Source organism: Sprattus sprattus, assembly GCF_963457725.1.
Source record: "Sprattus sprattus genome assembly, chromosome: 5".
NCBI lineage: Eukaryota > Metazoa > Chordata > Actinopteri > Clupeiformes > Clupeidae > Sprattus > Sprattus sprattus.
The window spans coordinates 44,753,118-44,769,124 of NC_137924.1; the positions used below are offsets into that span (position 1 = coordinate 44,753,118).

The 16,007-nt window shown below is 48.2% G+C and overlaps 1 protein-coding gene across 1 annotated transcript in view; it reads left to right on the plus strand.

The window, feature by feature from the left end:
• The window catches only part of adam19a (ADAM metallopeptidase domain 19a), a 120,374-nt gene that overhangs the window by 10,276 nt on the left and 94,091 nt on the right, over positions 1 to 16,007 (plus strand). Inside the window, exon 2 of the mRNA XM_080839355.1 lies at positions 11,007 to 11,086. Coding sequence (XP_080695481.1) covers positions 11,007 to 11,086 — 80 coding nt within the window. The remainder of the gene's footprint in view (positions 1 to 11,006; positions 11,087 to 16,007) is intronic.

Sequence of the window (16,007 nt, forward strand, 5' to 3'; positions counted from 1 at the left end):
TCGCCCCGAACTGACAGCTTCATCACCTCCCGAAATGTGTGTGTGTGTGTGTCTCTGTGTGTGTGTGTGTATGTGTGTGTGTGTGTGTGTGTGTGTCACTTCCTGTGTACTCTGCTTTTCCGGCATCCTTGCACTCCTCTATGCTGCTCTTCGCCCTCTTCCTCTCTTTTTTTCTCTGCCTCTGTTCTTTTTCTGATGTCCTCATATACCTTTCCTCTGGTCTATGCTTGCTTTTCTTCCCACGTGTCCTTTCATCTCCTCTCCTCCGCTCTCCTTTCCTCTTCTTTCTTCCCCTCTTTGCTTCTCTCCAGAGACAGTGAAGAGGAGAGAAGAGGGCTCTCAACCAGGAATATTTCAAATGCTTTCCTTATGGTTTGCATGTGTGCGCACAGTGCGTCTGTATGCATGTGCTTTTCTCTCTGAGTGTGTGCATGTGTGTGTGTGTGTGTGTGTGTGTGTCACTGGACTCATTTGTGTGTTTTTAAGCGAGAGAGAGGTGGTCATGTTTTATCCCCATGAATTGTCTGAGCTTTGGCTTGGCCTGTAGGGATCGGTGAAAATTGGCCTCTGCATTTGAGTGTGAAGCGGTCACTCAGGCAGGCAGGCGGCAGGTCACCCACAGCGAGGGGACAGGCAAGGACAGGAGGCAGGGGACGAGTGCACTCGAGTGGCCCCGCGCTGCTTTAATGACTGTTTCCCCATCAGCCCCCAGGCCTGGCGTTTGAACTGAAATCGAGCAGGGCTCCCCTGAAACATCGGCCCAATTCTTCTCGAGTGCGTTTGCTCACCGGGCTCACCTCATCTTTCTGACGGTCTCTGGCCGAGCGCCTCTTGTTCGGGTGGATGTGATCTGTGAGGAGGTGATGGGAAAGGACAGGGCTGGCTGGGTGAGATCAGCACCACACCTTCTCCTGGTGGCAACAGATGGCAGGGAGGAGGCCTGGGCCTCAGACTGGGGCTGTCAGCGCCTCACAGATGGGCCTGTCCAAACAGATACAGGGGTCAGGGTGAGGGGTCGAATCTGTCACACACACACATACACACATACACACATACACACATATAAACACTCACACACACACACACACACACACACACACACACACACACACACACACACTCACACACACACACACACACACACACACACACACACACACACACACACATACACACACACATACACACACACACACACACACACTCACACACACACACACACACACACACACATACACACACACATACACATACACACACACACACAAAGATAACACACCCAAAGACACTCTCACTGCCCATCCTGATGTGTGTGACACACCTAGAGGTCTGTGGGCCATGGAGACAGATATCCTGTTATGGGACCATGGGAACAGAGCGTGAGGGTGTCTAATAGTGTGTGTATGTGTGGTGTGTGGTGTGTAACTTGCAAGTGTTTGTGTATTTTGGTTGTGTGTGTGTGTAGATGTGTGTAGATGTGTGACTGTTGGCAGTCCCCCTTAGCTCAGCACTTTGATTTCTCGTGTCTCGTTGCGCATCCTCAGAATCGGGCGAGAGATTACACAGAAAATGTTCTGTCTGTTTAGGAAATTGCCTTTGTGCCCAAAGGCGCTTTTTCAACCTCCACAAAGGGGGGTGGGGGTGGGGTGCAGTGTGTAGTGGGGTGTAGTTGGTGGTGGTGGTGGTGGGGGGGTTAAGAAAAAAAGTGGACATTGAAATATTGGGTCTAACCAGTGCTACTCCAGTGGCAGAAACAGTTCAGAGACATTAGAGAAGCAAGACATGAAAGGACTGTTCTAAAAAAAACGTACCTTAAAGAACTCTCTCTTCTCTTTTACCTCCTCTTCCTCCTCCTCCTCCTCCTCTCTCTCGCCCTGAGAGTCTCTCTCTCACTTTCTCTCTCTCTCTCTCAGCGGATGCCCTTAGGTGAGGATAAGAGGGTGTATCAAATGAGCTCTAGCTGAGTCCAGACTCGGGAATGATACGGAATCAGAGAGAGAGAGAGAGAGAGAGAAGGAGGGAGCGGGGGAGATGGAGAAAACAAAATGAGAACGAGGGAGGGGAAGAAGTGACAGACATAGAAAAAAAGAGCCCGAGATAGAAGGGTAGAATGACACAGAGAGAGAAAGTAATAGTAGTAGTAGAGAGAGTGAGAGAGTGAGAGAGAGAGAGAGAGAGAGAGAGAGAGAGAGAGAGAGAGAGAGAGAGAGATCCCTTTGCTGCTCGGCAGAGGACGAGGGGGCACTTAGACACGGTCACCCAGACTGTGTAATTGACAAGGCCTATCTAAATGTAGACCCTGTAGAGAGAGAGATACAGAGAGAGGGAGAGAGAGAGAGAGGGGAAGGGAGGAATAAGAGAGAAGAAGGAGAAGGATAAGAGGGTAGGATTCAAGGGGGACCGATGAGTTGTCAGCTGGGGACAAGTTCAATTTTCAGAAATGGCTTTTAGGCCCTCATTTACTGTGCCTAAGCCAGGTCTCAGCACGACTTATCGGGTTGGGGCCCTATGTAAGGAAACACACACACACATACAGGGGCGGAGTGGCCATCGGGAGCACCGGGATTTTTCCCGGTGGGCCTGTCGGCCAATTATCTCTCGAGAATCAGCCTGCAGGCCGGCCTTCGCAGCCGTAGAGTCAAAGCTATGAGCGGCCCATCGAAGATGCATGTACGTCAAAGCATAGTCCCGTGAAAATCTCTAAATTCTCCGAAAGTTACAAGATTACCAAGTCCAACCACTACTTATAGCACTATTTGTCTCTGTACATCACACCTATGGTGGTGTCTGTCAAACTCACTCCCATTAATCCAACCTTCTGATTTTTGTTTAGCCTCCTATATTGATGTAATTCTTTTTATTCAGACGCTCCATTACTTTCATGACCACAAATATAAATTGGCCAGCGATTTAATTCGTTTTTTTGTTGAATGTAGAATGGTCGAGCAAAGCATCATGGGAATTGTGTATCGTTCTGCCTTTATCAAGTGAACCTAGGGAGATAAATTAGCGGCTATCAGGGAGAGAGAGCAGGTGAAGCGTATCTGATGGAGGGACATAAGAGAAAGGAGAAAGGAGGGGGCAAAAAGGCCAGACTGAAAAAGAGGCGGATGCAGGAGGAAAGTGCATCAAAATGTACAAGAATTACGGATTTATTCAACCAGCCGTCAACTAGATGCGAGTGAGTTGACAGGACACATTGTTGCGAATTAGCATAACATTTGAACCAATACGGGAGTCGATTTGTTCCGTATTTCCATAAATGTACATATACAAATACACTGTCACTGTCATGTCTGTCAACCACACATCAACTCTAAATCTAACAATAATGATCAAAAGCCGCCCGTTTGTTTCTGTAGTTGATATATGGGAGGTGGAGGGGATGCGGGTTGGGCCAGTTGTGGGCACGTTGTGGGCCGGTGCAGTTAGAATTGTCCCGGTGGATTTTTGTGTCCCACTCCGCCCCTGCACACATACATACATACACACACAGCATACACATGCACACACACATGACATAGTTGTACGCACACGTACTAATATGCACACACCATAAGAAGTCAAGCACACACACAAACACACACACACACACACACACACAGGGAGATCCACACACTCGCTCTCATTCTCCCTAATGCCTCTGCTAAACCCATTAGGCTGGGTAAATGGCTTTAGCGGTGTGCGGCACGGCGCGCTCAGATGGAGTCAGAGGGATCAGTGTGGCATTGGGCAGGGGGGGTGAAGAGAAGAGACGGGGGGGGGGGCAGAGATGCCTGGCACAGCGCTTCACCCACTCTCTCTCCTCTCCTGCCGCAGGGGCAGAAGGCGGGGACCAGGGTGAGGGTGGGGTGGTGGGTGAGCTTTGTGTGTGTGTGTGTGTGTATGTGCGTGTGTGCGTGTGTGCGTGCGTGCGTCCGTGCGTCCGTGCGTCCGTGCGTGCGTGTGCTTGCTCTGGTTCATTTAGTCTCTTAACACTGCACCCTTCTGGGCTCCGTGTCTGCAGCTCTCGGCGCTCTGCGTTTGCTAGCAGGTCACAGCAAGACGGGCGATAGTGGCATAGTAGCCGAAATGTCCCCAGTAGAGCGTGATCATTGTGGACAATATTACGATTGTAATTTATTAACAAATGGTATCAGGATTCACTTGCTTGAGCCACACTACGTTCTGTCATGAATAAAATAATAAACCATTTGAAATTTCAGCAGTGGCGCTATTTTTATGTTTTATTGGTTTCACCTTTCTTGTTGACCAAAGGCTCTGGTTCCTTTATCTTGGCTCGAGCCGAGCTAAACATGCCAAAGCCTGGCAGAGAATGAGTTTGGGCTCTTAGGGAGGGAGGAAAGCACACCACTGTAAAGGAAAGGAGTGTTGGATTTATAACACCAGACCTCTTGAGGTACAAAGTGGTGACAACGAAAGTCTCACAGCCAGGTAGAAGTAGGGATAGAAATAGAGAGAAGAGGGAATATGAGAGAGAGAAGACAGAGAACATGAGAGAAAGGGATGGAGAGAAAGGAAGGGAGAGAGGGAGGGAGAGAGGGGAAAGCTCTGATTGTCATCCATTCCCAGTGGATCGATAGAGTCCCTTCCTCCTGTCTGGCGTCTGATGGGACTCAGTCATAAAGAGCGGTGATGAGGTCTGTAATGAGAACATTTTTCCACATTTGTGTCTGGGTGACAGCCCTAACCTGGTGTTTACTGTAAGGGCGGGTCCCACTGAGCTGGGTAGCAGTGTGTGTGTTTGTGTGTGTGTGTGTGGTCAGAGTGTGTGTGTCTGCTTTTGCGTGTGTATTTGGATTGTTACCCATACATATGTGTTCATTGTGTTCAGAGAGTATATCATATTCTCTGTGTGTTTGTGTGTGTGTGTGTGTGTGTGTGTGTGTGTGTGTGCATGCATTTACGTGTGCTGGTGTCTGTATACAGAGAACTTAGAAATTGAGAGAAAGATACACTCACGCAAAAGTTCCTTGACTTGCTCTCTTTCTGACTTTGTATACACACGTGTGTGTGTGTGTGTGTTCGTGTTTGAGTGAGCACTTCACACACACCCCTGCATCCCCTCAACAATTAGAGGAGCCCCAGGAGTCGGCCGCGGGGTCACGGACGAGCATGTCCTCTTTTGTGGCCGCTCCCAGAAGGAACCTCCAGCGCCATTCGGTCCCGCTTCGCACAGCCTCATTATTCCTCTACCAGTGTACGTGTGTGTGTGGTGTGTGTTTGTGTGTGTGTGTGGTGTGTGTGTGTGTGGTGTGTGTTTGTGTGGTGTGTGTGTGTGTGTTAGGTGTGTGTTAGGTGTGTGTGTGTGTGTGTGTGGTGTGTGTGGTGTGTGTGGTATGTGTGTGTGTGTGTGTGTGTGTGTGTGGTGTGTGTGTGTGTGTGTGTGTGTGTGTGTGTGTGTGTGTGTGTGTGAGTGTGAGAGTGTGTGTGGTGTGTGTTTGTGTGTGTGTGTGTGTGTGTGTGTGTGTGTGTGTGTGTGTGTGTGTGTGTGTGTGTGTGGTGTGTGTGTGTGTGAGTGTGAGAGAGTGTGTGGTGTGTGTGTGTGTGTGTGAGTGTGAGAGAGTGTGTGGTGTGTGTGAGTGTGAGAGAGTGTGTGGTGTGTGTGTGTGTGTGAGTGTGAGAGAGTGTGTGGTGTGTGTGTGTGTGTGAGTGTCAGAGAGTGTGTGGTGTGTGTGTGTGTGTGTGAGTGTGAGAGAGTGTGTGGTGTGTGTGTGTGTGTGAGTGTCAGAGAGTGTGTGGTGTGTGTACTGTATGTCCAAATGCCTATTCTCCATTCCCCATTCTCTCTAATTAAATGCATGCTCCTTCTGTCTCCCCTCTGGCTGGCCACATAATAATAACATTTGCGGAGTCCACTTTGTTAATATTAATTATAAATGCTGACCTTAACTCCGAGGGACACGCAAGATGCCGCCGCCAATGTGCCTTATAATTAAAACAACATTTCCAATTCGGAGTGGCAGGCTTTTCCGGTTACACCTAATCACTGTAGATGCCAAGTGAAAAAGTAGTGTCACTTTGTCGTCTTTGACAAAGTTTGCAACACAGCAGGATTATTATCTAAGGAAAGGACACGTAATGTTTCTATTTGTAATATGTATTCTTTGTTCTTTGAACAAAGGGATGGTAAATGGATTGCAAAAGAGCTCCTCTCTTGGTTTCTACTTGCTGGTAAAGTGGTGCTGTAATGACATCCATTACAGGAAGAATGGATACTTATCCAGCCATTTACAGTTTCATCAACAGGAAATGCATTTTTCACATATAAAAAAATGGAGCATTTAGGCTTGATTTGACGTCATGGCTGAGTTGTGAGTCAGTTCACTTCACACTGGATAATGGTTATTATGGGGTGGCTGCAACCAAACTGTTCAGGACCCCAGGACAGGAACTGACCGTACACCGCCCCACTCCTTCACCAACTCCTCTGCTTGAGTTAGCTGCAGCTGCAGCCTATGGGATATGTTATTGCAGACATTTGTTTTTGGGGGGTGGAGGGGGGTTGTGTCAGGCACTCTGGAGACCTGTGGAAATGCATTTCAAATGAAACGCATGCAGCTCTGAATAAGGAATGTGTTTTGAAAATGCATTTGACTTACTCTGGCACCCACTCAGGACAAACTACTCTCCTACTTCAGACTTTCCTCCACTCTCTCTTACTCTCCCTCAATCTGCCCTTTCTCTCACTCTCTCTCTGTTTCTTCTCTCTCCCTCACTCTCTCAGTTTCTCTCTCTCTGTCCCTCCCTCTATATCTCTCTCTCTCTCTCTCTCTGTTTCTTTCTCTCCCTCCCTCCCTCTGTCTCTCTCGCTCTCTCTCCGTCCCTCACTCTGTTTCTCTCTCCCTCTCTCTCTGTCTTTCTCTCTCTTCCTAGCTCTCTCTCCCTCTCTCTATTTCTCTCTCTTTCTCTCCCTAGCTCTTTGCACTCAGCGCAGTATTGAGCGGTAAATCTGCGAGTGCAGTAGTTGGTGTGGGCTGTAATGGGCTGTATTAATACAGCTCTGATTCCCCTGGCTCTCATGGCTGAAGCTTGTGATTAGCTGCTCCCTGAGTCACATACTGAGAGAAGAGAGAAAGGACAGTCAAGAGGTAGAGAAAGATTGTGTGTGTGTGTGTGTGTGTGTGTGTGTGTGTGTGTGTGTGTGTGTGTGTGTGGGCGGGCATGCGTTCTTACCTATTGAGTCACACTTGTGAAGGAGAACAGGACGAGAGTTGAAAAGACTGGAATAACGAGAGGTACTTGCACGACATAGTTGGACAGAAATCTCATTAATCCAGGCATGTTAATTCCCCTCCTAACATGACCCCCGCATGAAAGCCTGTGTTTATGTTTCAAGATAGAGAGAGAGAGAGACTGAATAGAGAGAAAGAAGAAGTAAAGAAAGTTCATGGAGTAAGGGAGACTGCAGATCAGTGGAGACGCCCACGCAGTGTCAGTCAGACAGTCAGAGGGAAAGAGAGAGAGACGGAGGAGAGACGGAGAAGAGACAGACAGAGGCAATGCGCTCACATCGCCACCCAAACACAGTTATGCTGTGTGACAGCCGCAGTGAAGCAGCGCAGTGCAGCGCCTGGCTGTTTTGCCTGCCGATGTGAGCGCCGGGCCTGGTGTCCATTACAGCACAGTCACCAATCACCATTCACCATTCACCAATCACCAATCACCATTCACCATTCACCATTCACCATTTACCATTCACCATTCACCATTTACCAATCACCATTCACCATTCACCAGTCACAAGTCGCCAATCACCAATCGTCATTCGCCAATCGTCATTCGCCAATCGCCAATCGCCAATCGCCATTCGCCATTCGCCATTCTCCATTCTCCAATCACCAATCACCAGTCACCAGTCACCCTTCACCAATCGCCAATCGCCAATCGCCAATCGCCAATCGCCAATCGCCAATCTAATTTCAGCACTGTTACTGGAGCACTGCCCCTTTTTTATATACTGACCTTTGGAGGGCAGTTCCTTTGATGGCTAAATGGACGTATGTTTAGCTGGACTCTGTACAATGTCTGTGTGTGTGTGGTTGACTCATGGACAGAGGTTAGGGGGACAGTTTGGACAGTAAGAGAAATCATACAATAGCAGTTAGTTGCATTATCTATAAACTCTATGTTGCGCTTATATTCTCCAAGTGAAACTGTTTTTAAAACTAAAGGAGTGATGTCCTGTATGCTGTTGTATGCCTGAGCAGGTGCCTTTGCATGATGTGTGGTCACACTTATTGTGTAAGGCCAGTGCCATTAAGATACAGTATCTTATATGGAGCCTATATGTTGCTTATTCTGTGAGTTGTTGTTGCACGTATGTTGTTCTCTATGTTGTCTGACGGAAGAGAGAAAAGATGTAGAGGAGAGGGGGAAAAGCCATGCCTCAAAACTATTATTCTATAGCAGGAAGCGTTTCAAGCAGCCACTGGGTGCTATGCATCACACACACACACACACACACGCAAACAGACACACACACACGCACGCAGACAGACAGACAGACACACACACACACACACACACACACACACGCAGACAGACAGACACACACACACACACACACACACACACACACACACACACACACACACAGACACACACACACAAACACACACACACACACCACAGCCACACACGTACACACACACGCAGACACACACACAAACACACAGACACACACACACAGACACACACACACACACCACAGCCACACACGTACACACACACACACACCACAGCCACACACACACACACGCAGACAGACACACACCACAGCCACACACGTACACACACACGCAGACAGACCCACGCACACAAATCCACAGAAGTGTCCTCAGATATCCAATAGAAGCACTTGTGGATGAACAGAAGGTCAGCAGCACTTCACGTCCCTGTCTCACCCGGCTCCTTTTCTGCTGTCGCTAAGCCAACTCTGCTCCTCTGGTGATGGGAAAGGAAGAAGGACAAGAGAAGGGAGGAGGGGATGGAAGGAGGAGGGGAGGAGGAGAGGAAAGGAGGGAAGGAGGGATTGCTCTTCTCTCTCATTTCCTGTAGGGCTGGCAGGGAGCTCGCTCAAGGGCTGCTGGAGGCATTCAGCTGAGCACTGCGTGGCTATGTGTGTGTGTGTGTGTGTGTGTGTGTGTGTGTGTGTGTGTGTGTGTGTGCGCGTGTGCGTGTGTCGGCGTCGGCGTGGGTGGCTTTTTGTATGTGTTTGTGCAGAGTACGAGTATACCATATGTATTCCTATAATTACTGCCTAAGTGTGCATCTATCTTTTCAAAGGTTATGTGTGTGTTTGTGTGTGTGTGTGTGTGTGTGTGGTGTTGTGTTTGTGTGTGTGTGTGTGTGTGTGTGTGTGTGTGTGTGTGTGTGTGTGTGTAGATTCTCGTATCATCAGCATGTACAGATCTGCATACATCAGCTCTTTAGCGATTTTTCAAGCGCAGTTGGTCTTCAGATAGTCCATTCCTATGTTTGTGTGTTAAGGTGTGTTTGTGTTAGTGTGTGTGTGTTAGTGTGTATGTGTGTGTGTCCGGTTAGTGTTTGTGAGTTTGTGTGTGTGTGTTAGTGTGTATGCGTATGCCCTTGAATTGTACAATAATAAATGAAGCCCTGAATCAGGCGGACAGGTTTGAAAGTGGCCCCCTCTGCCTTGGCATTGAGCTCCATCACAGTGGGCATCGCTCACTGCCCGCTTCTGTCCAAGCGCCACGCTTGACCGTCCCAGCGCACAGCCCCCACCCCCCCCCGACCCACACTCATTTACCTACTTGTTAATGGAGATTTGTTCTCTTCCTCTGGGTTCTCTCCCTCCTTCTGCTTTCCTTCATTCTTTGTATAACTTATCTTTTGGGCTTCTTTCTTCTTCTACCATTTTTCTCAAGTAATGCTCCCTTTGCCCAGGCTGAGCTAGAGTCTTGAGACTCACAATGTTTTGGGTCGACCAAGCCCAGGTCTACAATTTGTGTCAAATGATGGTGGCATTAGTCACGGCAGGGTCGGGTCCTGTCAGAAAGAGAGGGGGAGGGAGAAGGGAGCGTCAGAAATAGTTTCCCGCAATCTTGCTCGTGGTTAGGATGTTGGAATGCCATGGCAGCTGTGGTGAAGAACGCTTTATTTTGCCTTGTATAGTAAGAGATCCATTTGGAAAAAAGTACACATATTATTTTTTTCATTTCGAAAAAAAAACCTGCTTTGGTCGCTCGCCGCCCTCCCCCTTTTCCAGTGAAGTCTGTTTTTACTTAACACGCTCCCCCAACCCTCGAAATATTCACATGCTGGTCTGTGAGTCATTCATTAAACATACAGTAACCAAGCTGACTCCATCAAAGCCAATCTGAGGCAAGCACCCAAAAACATGAGCCTCTGAGGAGCCAAGAGGCAGCCACAGAAACAGACCGTCCCGAGAAGAGATCGATCGAACGCCGGGAAATAACTTAAGCGGCTAAGAGAGAGAGAGAGGGAGAGAGAGAGGGAGAGAGAGAGAGAAAGGAGATGGAGGAGAGAGAGATAGATGGAGGAGAGAGAGAGTGAGTTCACAATAAAGGCATGCAACTGCATATCCTTATATTTACACACACACACACAGACACACACACACACACACACACACACACACACACACACACACACACACACACACACACAGAAGCACAAACAAACAGCATGTATCTCACCCCAGATAAAGCACAGACTGAGAAACAGTGATCGTTGGTCTAGTCATCTGTTGTTGTAATGACCAAAGCATGACTGAGTGTTGTTGGAGCTCATAGTGTGTTATTGTAGTTATTGTGAGGGAGCACACATTCACAGACCTTGTCACTGATGCACACACACACACACACACACACACACACACACACACACTCTGTTTTCTTTGTCTCTTTCTCTCTCTCTCTGTTTTCTTTGTCTCTTTCTCTCTCACTCTCTCTCTCTCTCACACACACACACACACACATACAGTACACACACATAACAGTTGTTTTCTTTTGTCTCCTCAGGAGAGTCTGGCGGGCAGACGGTGACGGCTCGGTGGCTCTCAGGCGGACGCAGCCGACGGGATGCCGGCCCACACACACAGGTCAGAACCCCTCATCCCTCCTCGTCCTCCTCTCCTCCACCTCTCCCTCCGCTCTTCTCTTTCCTCTGCCATCTTCTGAGCGTAGTTATCAGATGGCCTCTCGGTCCCTCTTCTCCTCCTCCTCCTTCTCTCTCTCTCTCTCGCTCTGTCTCTCTGTCTCTCTGTCTCTCTGTCTCTCTCTCTCTCTCTCTCTCTCTCTGTCTCTCTCTCTATCCGTCTCTCTCTGACCGGAGGAGGCAGCCCTGGCCTGACAGGAGGACAGCTAATGAGATGACAGGGGACTCGGGCTCAGAGTCATAGAAACAAATGATTTATGGCCTTCACTCAGCCAAAAGAGAGAGAGAGAATGAGTACCTGCCTACACTTCCAAAGAAATGTCCAAAAGACCAAAAGTTTGGAAAGAGGTTTTCTTGTGAGCTCCTGTGGTTTTTAAACAAACCCTAAAGGTAGCTGATGAAAAGTGTGTGTGTGTGTTTTATGAGGGGTGGTGAGAGAGGTGTGATGATGTGGATTGGTGCTTCTCCGTGTATTTTTGTCCAAAATCATAACATTCACCCGCCAGCTCAACCTTTCCTGCCGAGACAGACACAAAACAAATCAGGCACGAAAGTTCAACTCCCTTCACGGATTCCGTGTGACGTTTTTGCTTTAAAAATGTCAGTGTCTCCAGCCACAGTAAATATCCTGGGTTGATGGTCACGTGTGTATGTATGTGTGCACTGAATGTAGGCAAACCTAGATGTCCATTCACTGCACAGGTCTTCAGTCAGCATGTGTTCATTTGAGCCTTGTTTACCTATCTCTGTTTAAGTGGTTTGTTGGGTTATAGAGGGACCATGCACACCAGGACACAAAGGCACGCAAATTCAAAGTAAAGCCACCTCATGCAGGCTCAAACCTCTTCATAAAAGGGCCAGGGTACAGCTGTTCTTATTTTCATTTTTCTCTCTCGTTTTGAATTATTGTATCCGTTTGTGCGGAGCTGCAGCCTGAACAGGAGAGAGCCACGGGGAGACATTTACAGTCTGTCTCTGACTTTGCAATAAAAGGCTGGAGCAGCGGTCCATCTTCCGCTGCATGGAGGATCACTGGGCATCCGACCAACAGGGAAATGATCCAACATCCATAATTCTGGCAGAGTGGAGGAGAGCACAGGACACATACACACACACACACACACACACACACACACACACACACACACACACACACACACACACACACACACACACACAAAAGCGCAGGCCTAGTTGGAGAGAGAAAGATAGAAAGAATGGAAGAAAGGAGTGAGAAGAGAGGGAAAAGAGAAGTGCACCAAAGCAGTGGTCTCTAGACCGTTGTTAATTAAATGTTGAGGGATAATCTCTGCCAAAGAGGTAGTTATAGGAGACGTATGATAAAGAAGGGATGAAAGCGCTAGCACGAGAGAGAGAGAGAGTGAAAGAGAGAAGAAGAGACGGAAATCGGGAATGTTTATGCATGAGCATATTTATTGAAGAGCGTGAGTGAGTGTGTGTGGGCGGCCGTGAGTCTGCTTCTTTTCATTTGACCGCATGTGCGATTACAGAGGTATTTCAAAGACAACATCGCAACACGGCTAGTCGTCGACGCCGCCAAACACGATGAAGCGCTATCTCTGCAGGCAGACATGTGAGACACACAGATACCAGACACAGTGGAAGGGGACGGGAAGACAGCCTTTGCACACACACACACACACACACACACACACACACACACACACACACACACACACACACACAATGTGTGGTCTGATATTGTTTCCATATGCACATTCCATCTACAGGCTCAGTTCGCGCCTGTTAAGGACACAGCATGTACAGAGCTGCCAAACATGCTGTACTGTATACTGTATAACCCACCCCCCCCCCCTCCCAAAAGAAAAAAAAACAGTGAGAAAAAGACAACTTGAACATACTTAGGTGGAGAGCGAAGAGAAGAGAAAAGAAAATCCCCCTGGTTCTCTCGCTCCAATCCAGAACAGGGCCACGGGCCGTTCCAGCAGCCTTGGGGAGACATTCCAAAAAAGGAACGTCCGGAGAGCGTTTCTCACGCGGGCGGGCGGACTGGCGGGCGGACCAGCGGGCGTGCCGTCTTGGAAGCGGCGAGAGGCAGATGTGAAGCCTATTAGGCTCCGTTAGCGGATGGGGAGGCAGGGGCCAAATGGAGATAATTTGGCCAGGCTGTGTTGTTGCCGAGCATGTCGCTAGCGGAAGCTCTGAGTGAGTGAATGAGTGATTGTGTGTGTGTGTGTGTGTGTGTGTGTGTGTGTGTGTGTGTGTGTGTGTCTCACTGGTCAGTTTGCCAGGGAGGTGTGCCGAGATGGCAGACAGCCCTGCTGCTTACTGTAGCAGATGTCCCGACTGCAGGCAAACGAAGAGACAGACCAACTGAGATGAAGAAGCCAAGTAAGATAGAAAAAGGGGGGAGAAAATAAGCAGAGACAAAAGTATAGATTGGCAGCAATACAGAAAAAACAACAGAAAAGAAAAATGATGAAAGAAAGAAATTGAAAGAAGGAAAAATGAAAGAAACAAACAAAAGGTGGTAAGAAGCGGAGACAGAGGGAAAATGAGACAGAGAGGTTCTTGTTAGATGTCTATGGTGTCTAGATGTCTATGGTGCTTCAGCAGTACTCCCACAGGGATGAGGCTTCATCTGGGCCAGAATTAGACGGGGAGTCCCCCAAACACTTTGGCATCTCTTTACTAATTTCCCATGTGCTGATTTTCTCTTGTAACCCTCTCCTGCACTCCATTCATCCATCTTTCAGTGAGCCTGTGGTTGCATTAGCAGGTTGCACTGAGCTGTAGGCATGGGTTTGCAATTGACCGTAATCAGTACAGGTGTGAGGGGACTCTTCCACTACCTCATGCTCTCTCTCTTCCTTTCACCCCCACTTCCTACACAGACATTTTTTCTCTCTCTCTCTTTCCCTCTCTTTCTCCATTTGTCTCTATCTCTCTCTCCCTCTCTTCCTCCATCTCTCTCTCCCTCTCTTTCTCTCTCTGTCTCTCACACACACACACACCCTGTCTCCATCTAACTCCCACTTGTTTCCTTTCTGTCTCTATCTCTCCCGCCCTCTCTCGCTCTCTGAGGCACTGTGATGCAAGGGAATGGAGGATCAGCGCGGGCCCTCTGGGGCCAGGGGAGACTTCAGTCCCATGCCTCTGATCTGCATAGCAACCCCTCCACACTCCGGCTAGCGCTAACAAGGAGAGATTACGGAAGGCATTTCAAAGGTGCTAGAAGGAAGGACCTGCAGACACAGACAGAGAGAGGAGGAGGATGAGGAGTAGGAGGAGAGAGAAATGAAGGAGAGGAAGAGTTTCAAATAGGTTGAAGTAATGAGGGAGTAAGAATATGACAAGAAAGTGAGGGAGTGAGAGGAGTAGAGAGAGAGAGAGAAAGGACAGAGTGAGTGAGGGTAAAAGTTTTGAAGTTAATGCAGTGAGGAGGGTGAGAGGTTGCGTGAGCTAAAGGGAGAACATTTGGACGAGAGTGACACAGGTGAATATGTGTGGAGGGGGGAGAAAAGGAGTCACAGAAAGTGTGCCGAAAGAGAGGGAGAAAAAAACAAGAAATATGTGCCACAGAGATTGTTTTCCTTTCTGAGGTGTTGACTTCATTTGGGGCCGCCTGTGCTGGGATCTGTGCTAGGCTCTGACTGGGTGAGGTGGCTGCAGGTGGTCTCTGTGCTGGGATCTGTGAGGTTCATACTCCGAGCAGCACAGCCCCTCCCTCGCCTTTTTAGTCCTAGCAACAGGAGGCACGTTCCTTGCCCTGGGAGAAGGAGTTAACAGGGCCGCCAGGGCCCCCTTGGAAAGAGCAGCAGATTAGTTTTTCTCGATCTTCCTGTCTTTTCATCGCCTCCCTCCCTCCCTGTCTCTCTCTCTCTCTCTCCCGCTCATTTTCTCTCTCTTTGCTGATTAGATTATCTGTTACCTCACACAGCCATCCGTCTCCCTTTGAAGCGTCTGACGCAGTCTTTGACATTCACCTCTGCTCGCTCTCTCTCTCAGCGGACACATCACCCCGCAAGGCAGCTCACACACACACACACACACACACACACACACACACACACACACACACACACACACACACACACACACACACACACACACACACACGATCACTCACAAACTCACAAACACACACGTTTACTCACAAACACGCGTGCACATACTGACAAACAATTTGCAGGTGCACACGTAATCGTACACGTGAACATACGCATAAGCACATGAAACAATGGATACAAATACTGTGTGAGCCATGGTTCCAACTTGCAATACAGAGCACTAAAATCCAAATCTAGATACGTGACTATAAATCCAGCAGCACTCTTACTCAAACTTCAGGCACATTACACATTTTCCTTCCCTTTTATGACTAACTTTAAGAGAAACTTTGCATTGTAACGGAAGTCGATTCTATCTAACAACCCCCTTTGAAGTGGGTATTGTTAGGAGTGTAATGATTTACAGATACAAAATCGGCAACTCAATTTTACCGTTAAAGATGCGACTACATCGGTTCGAGGAGCCCTGGTTCGATCTTAATGTATTTAACCAGTTAATGGCCCAATTCTAAAGTTGTGAATCAATCAACTGAAGCTTTTCTGTTGACTCTGCTTTAGTAAGACCTACGCTGCTGTGGAAGCATCACTGATCTTACGTTACACGTCATGTTACTTTTAAAATAATAACGACCGCCTCTTATTTGCTAATAAATCTGCCCAGCGTTTCGTGTTCTCCTTTAACGCGATTAACATTAGTGATATGTCACTGATAAAACAATGGTCCATGCCCAAATTAAACCCATCCTCATTTAACTGGTAGCAAAGTTAAATGGGACAGACACACTATGCTGTCTCCAGTCAAAGATGCTACAG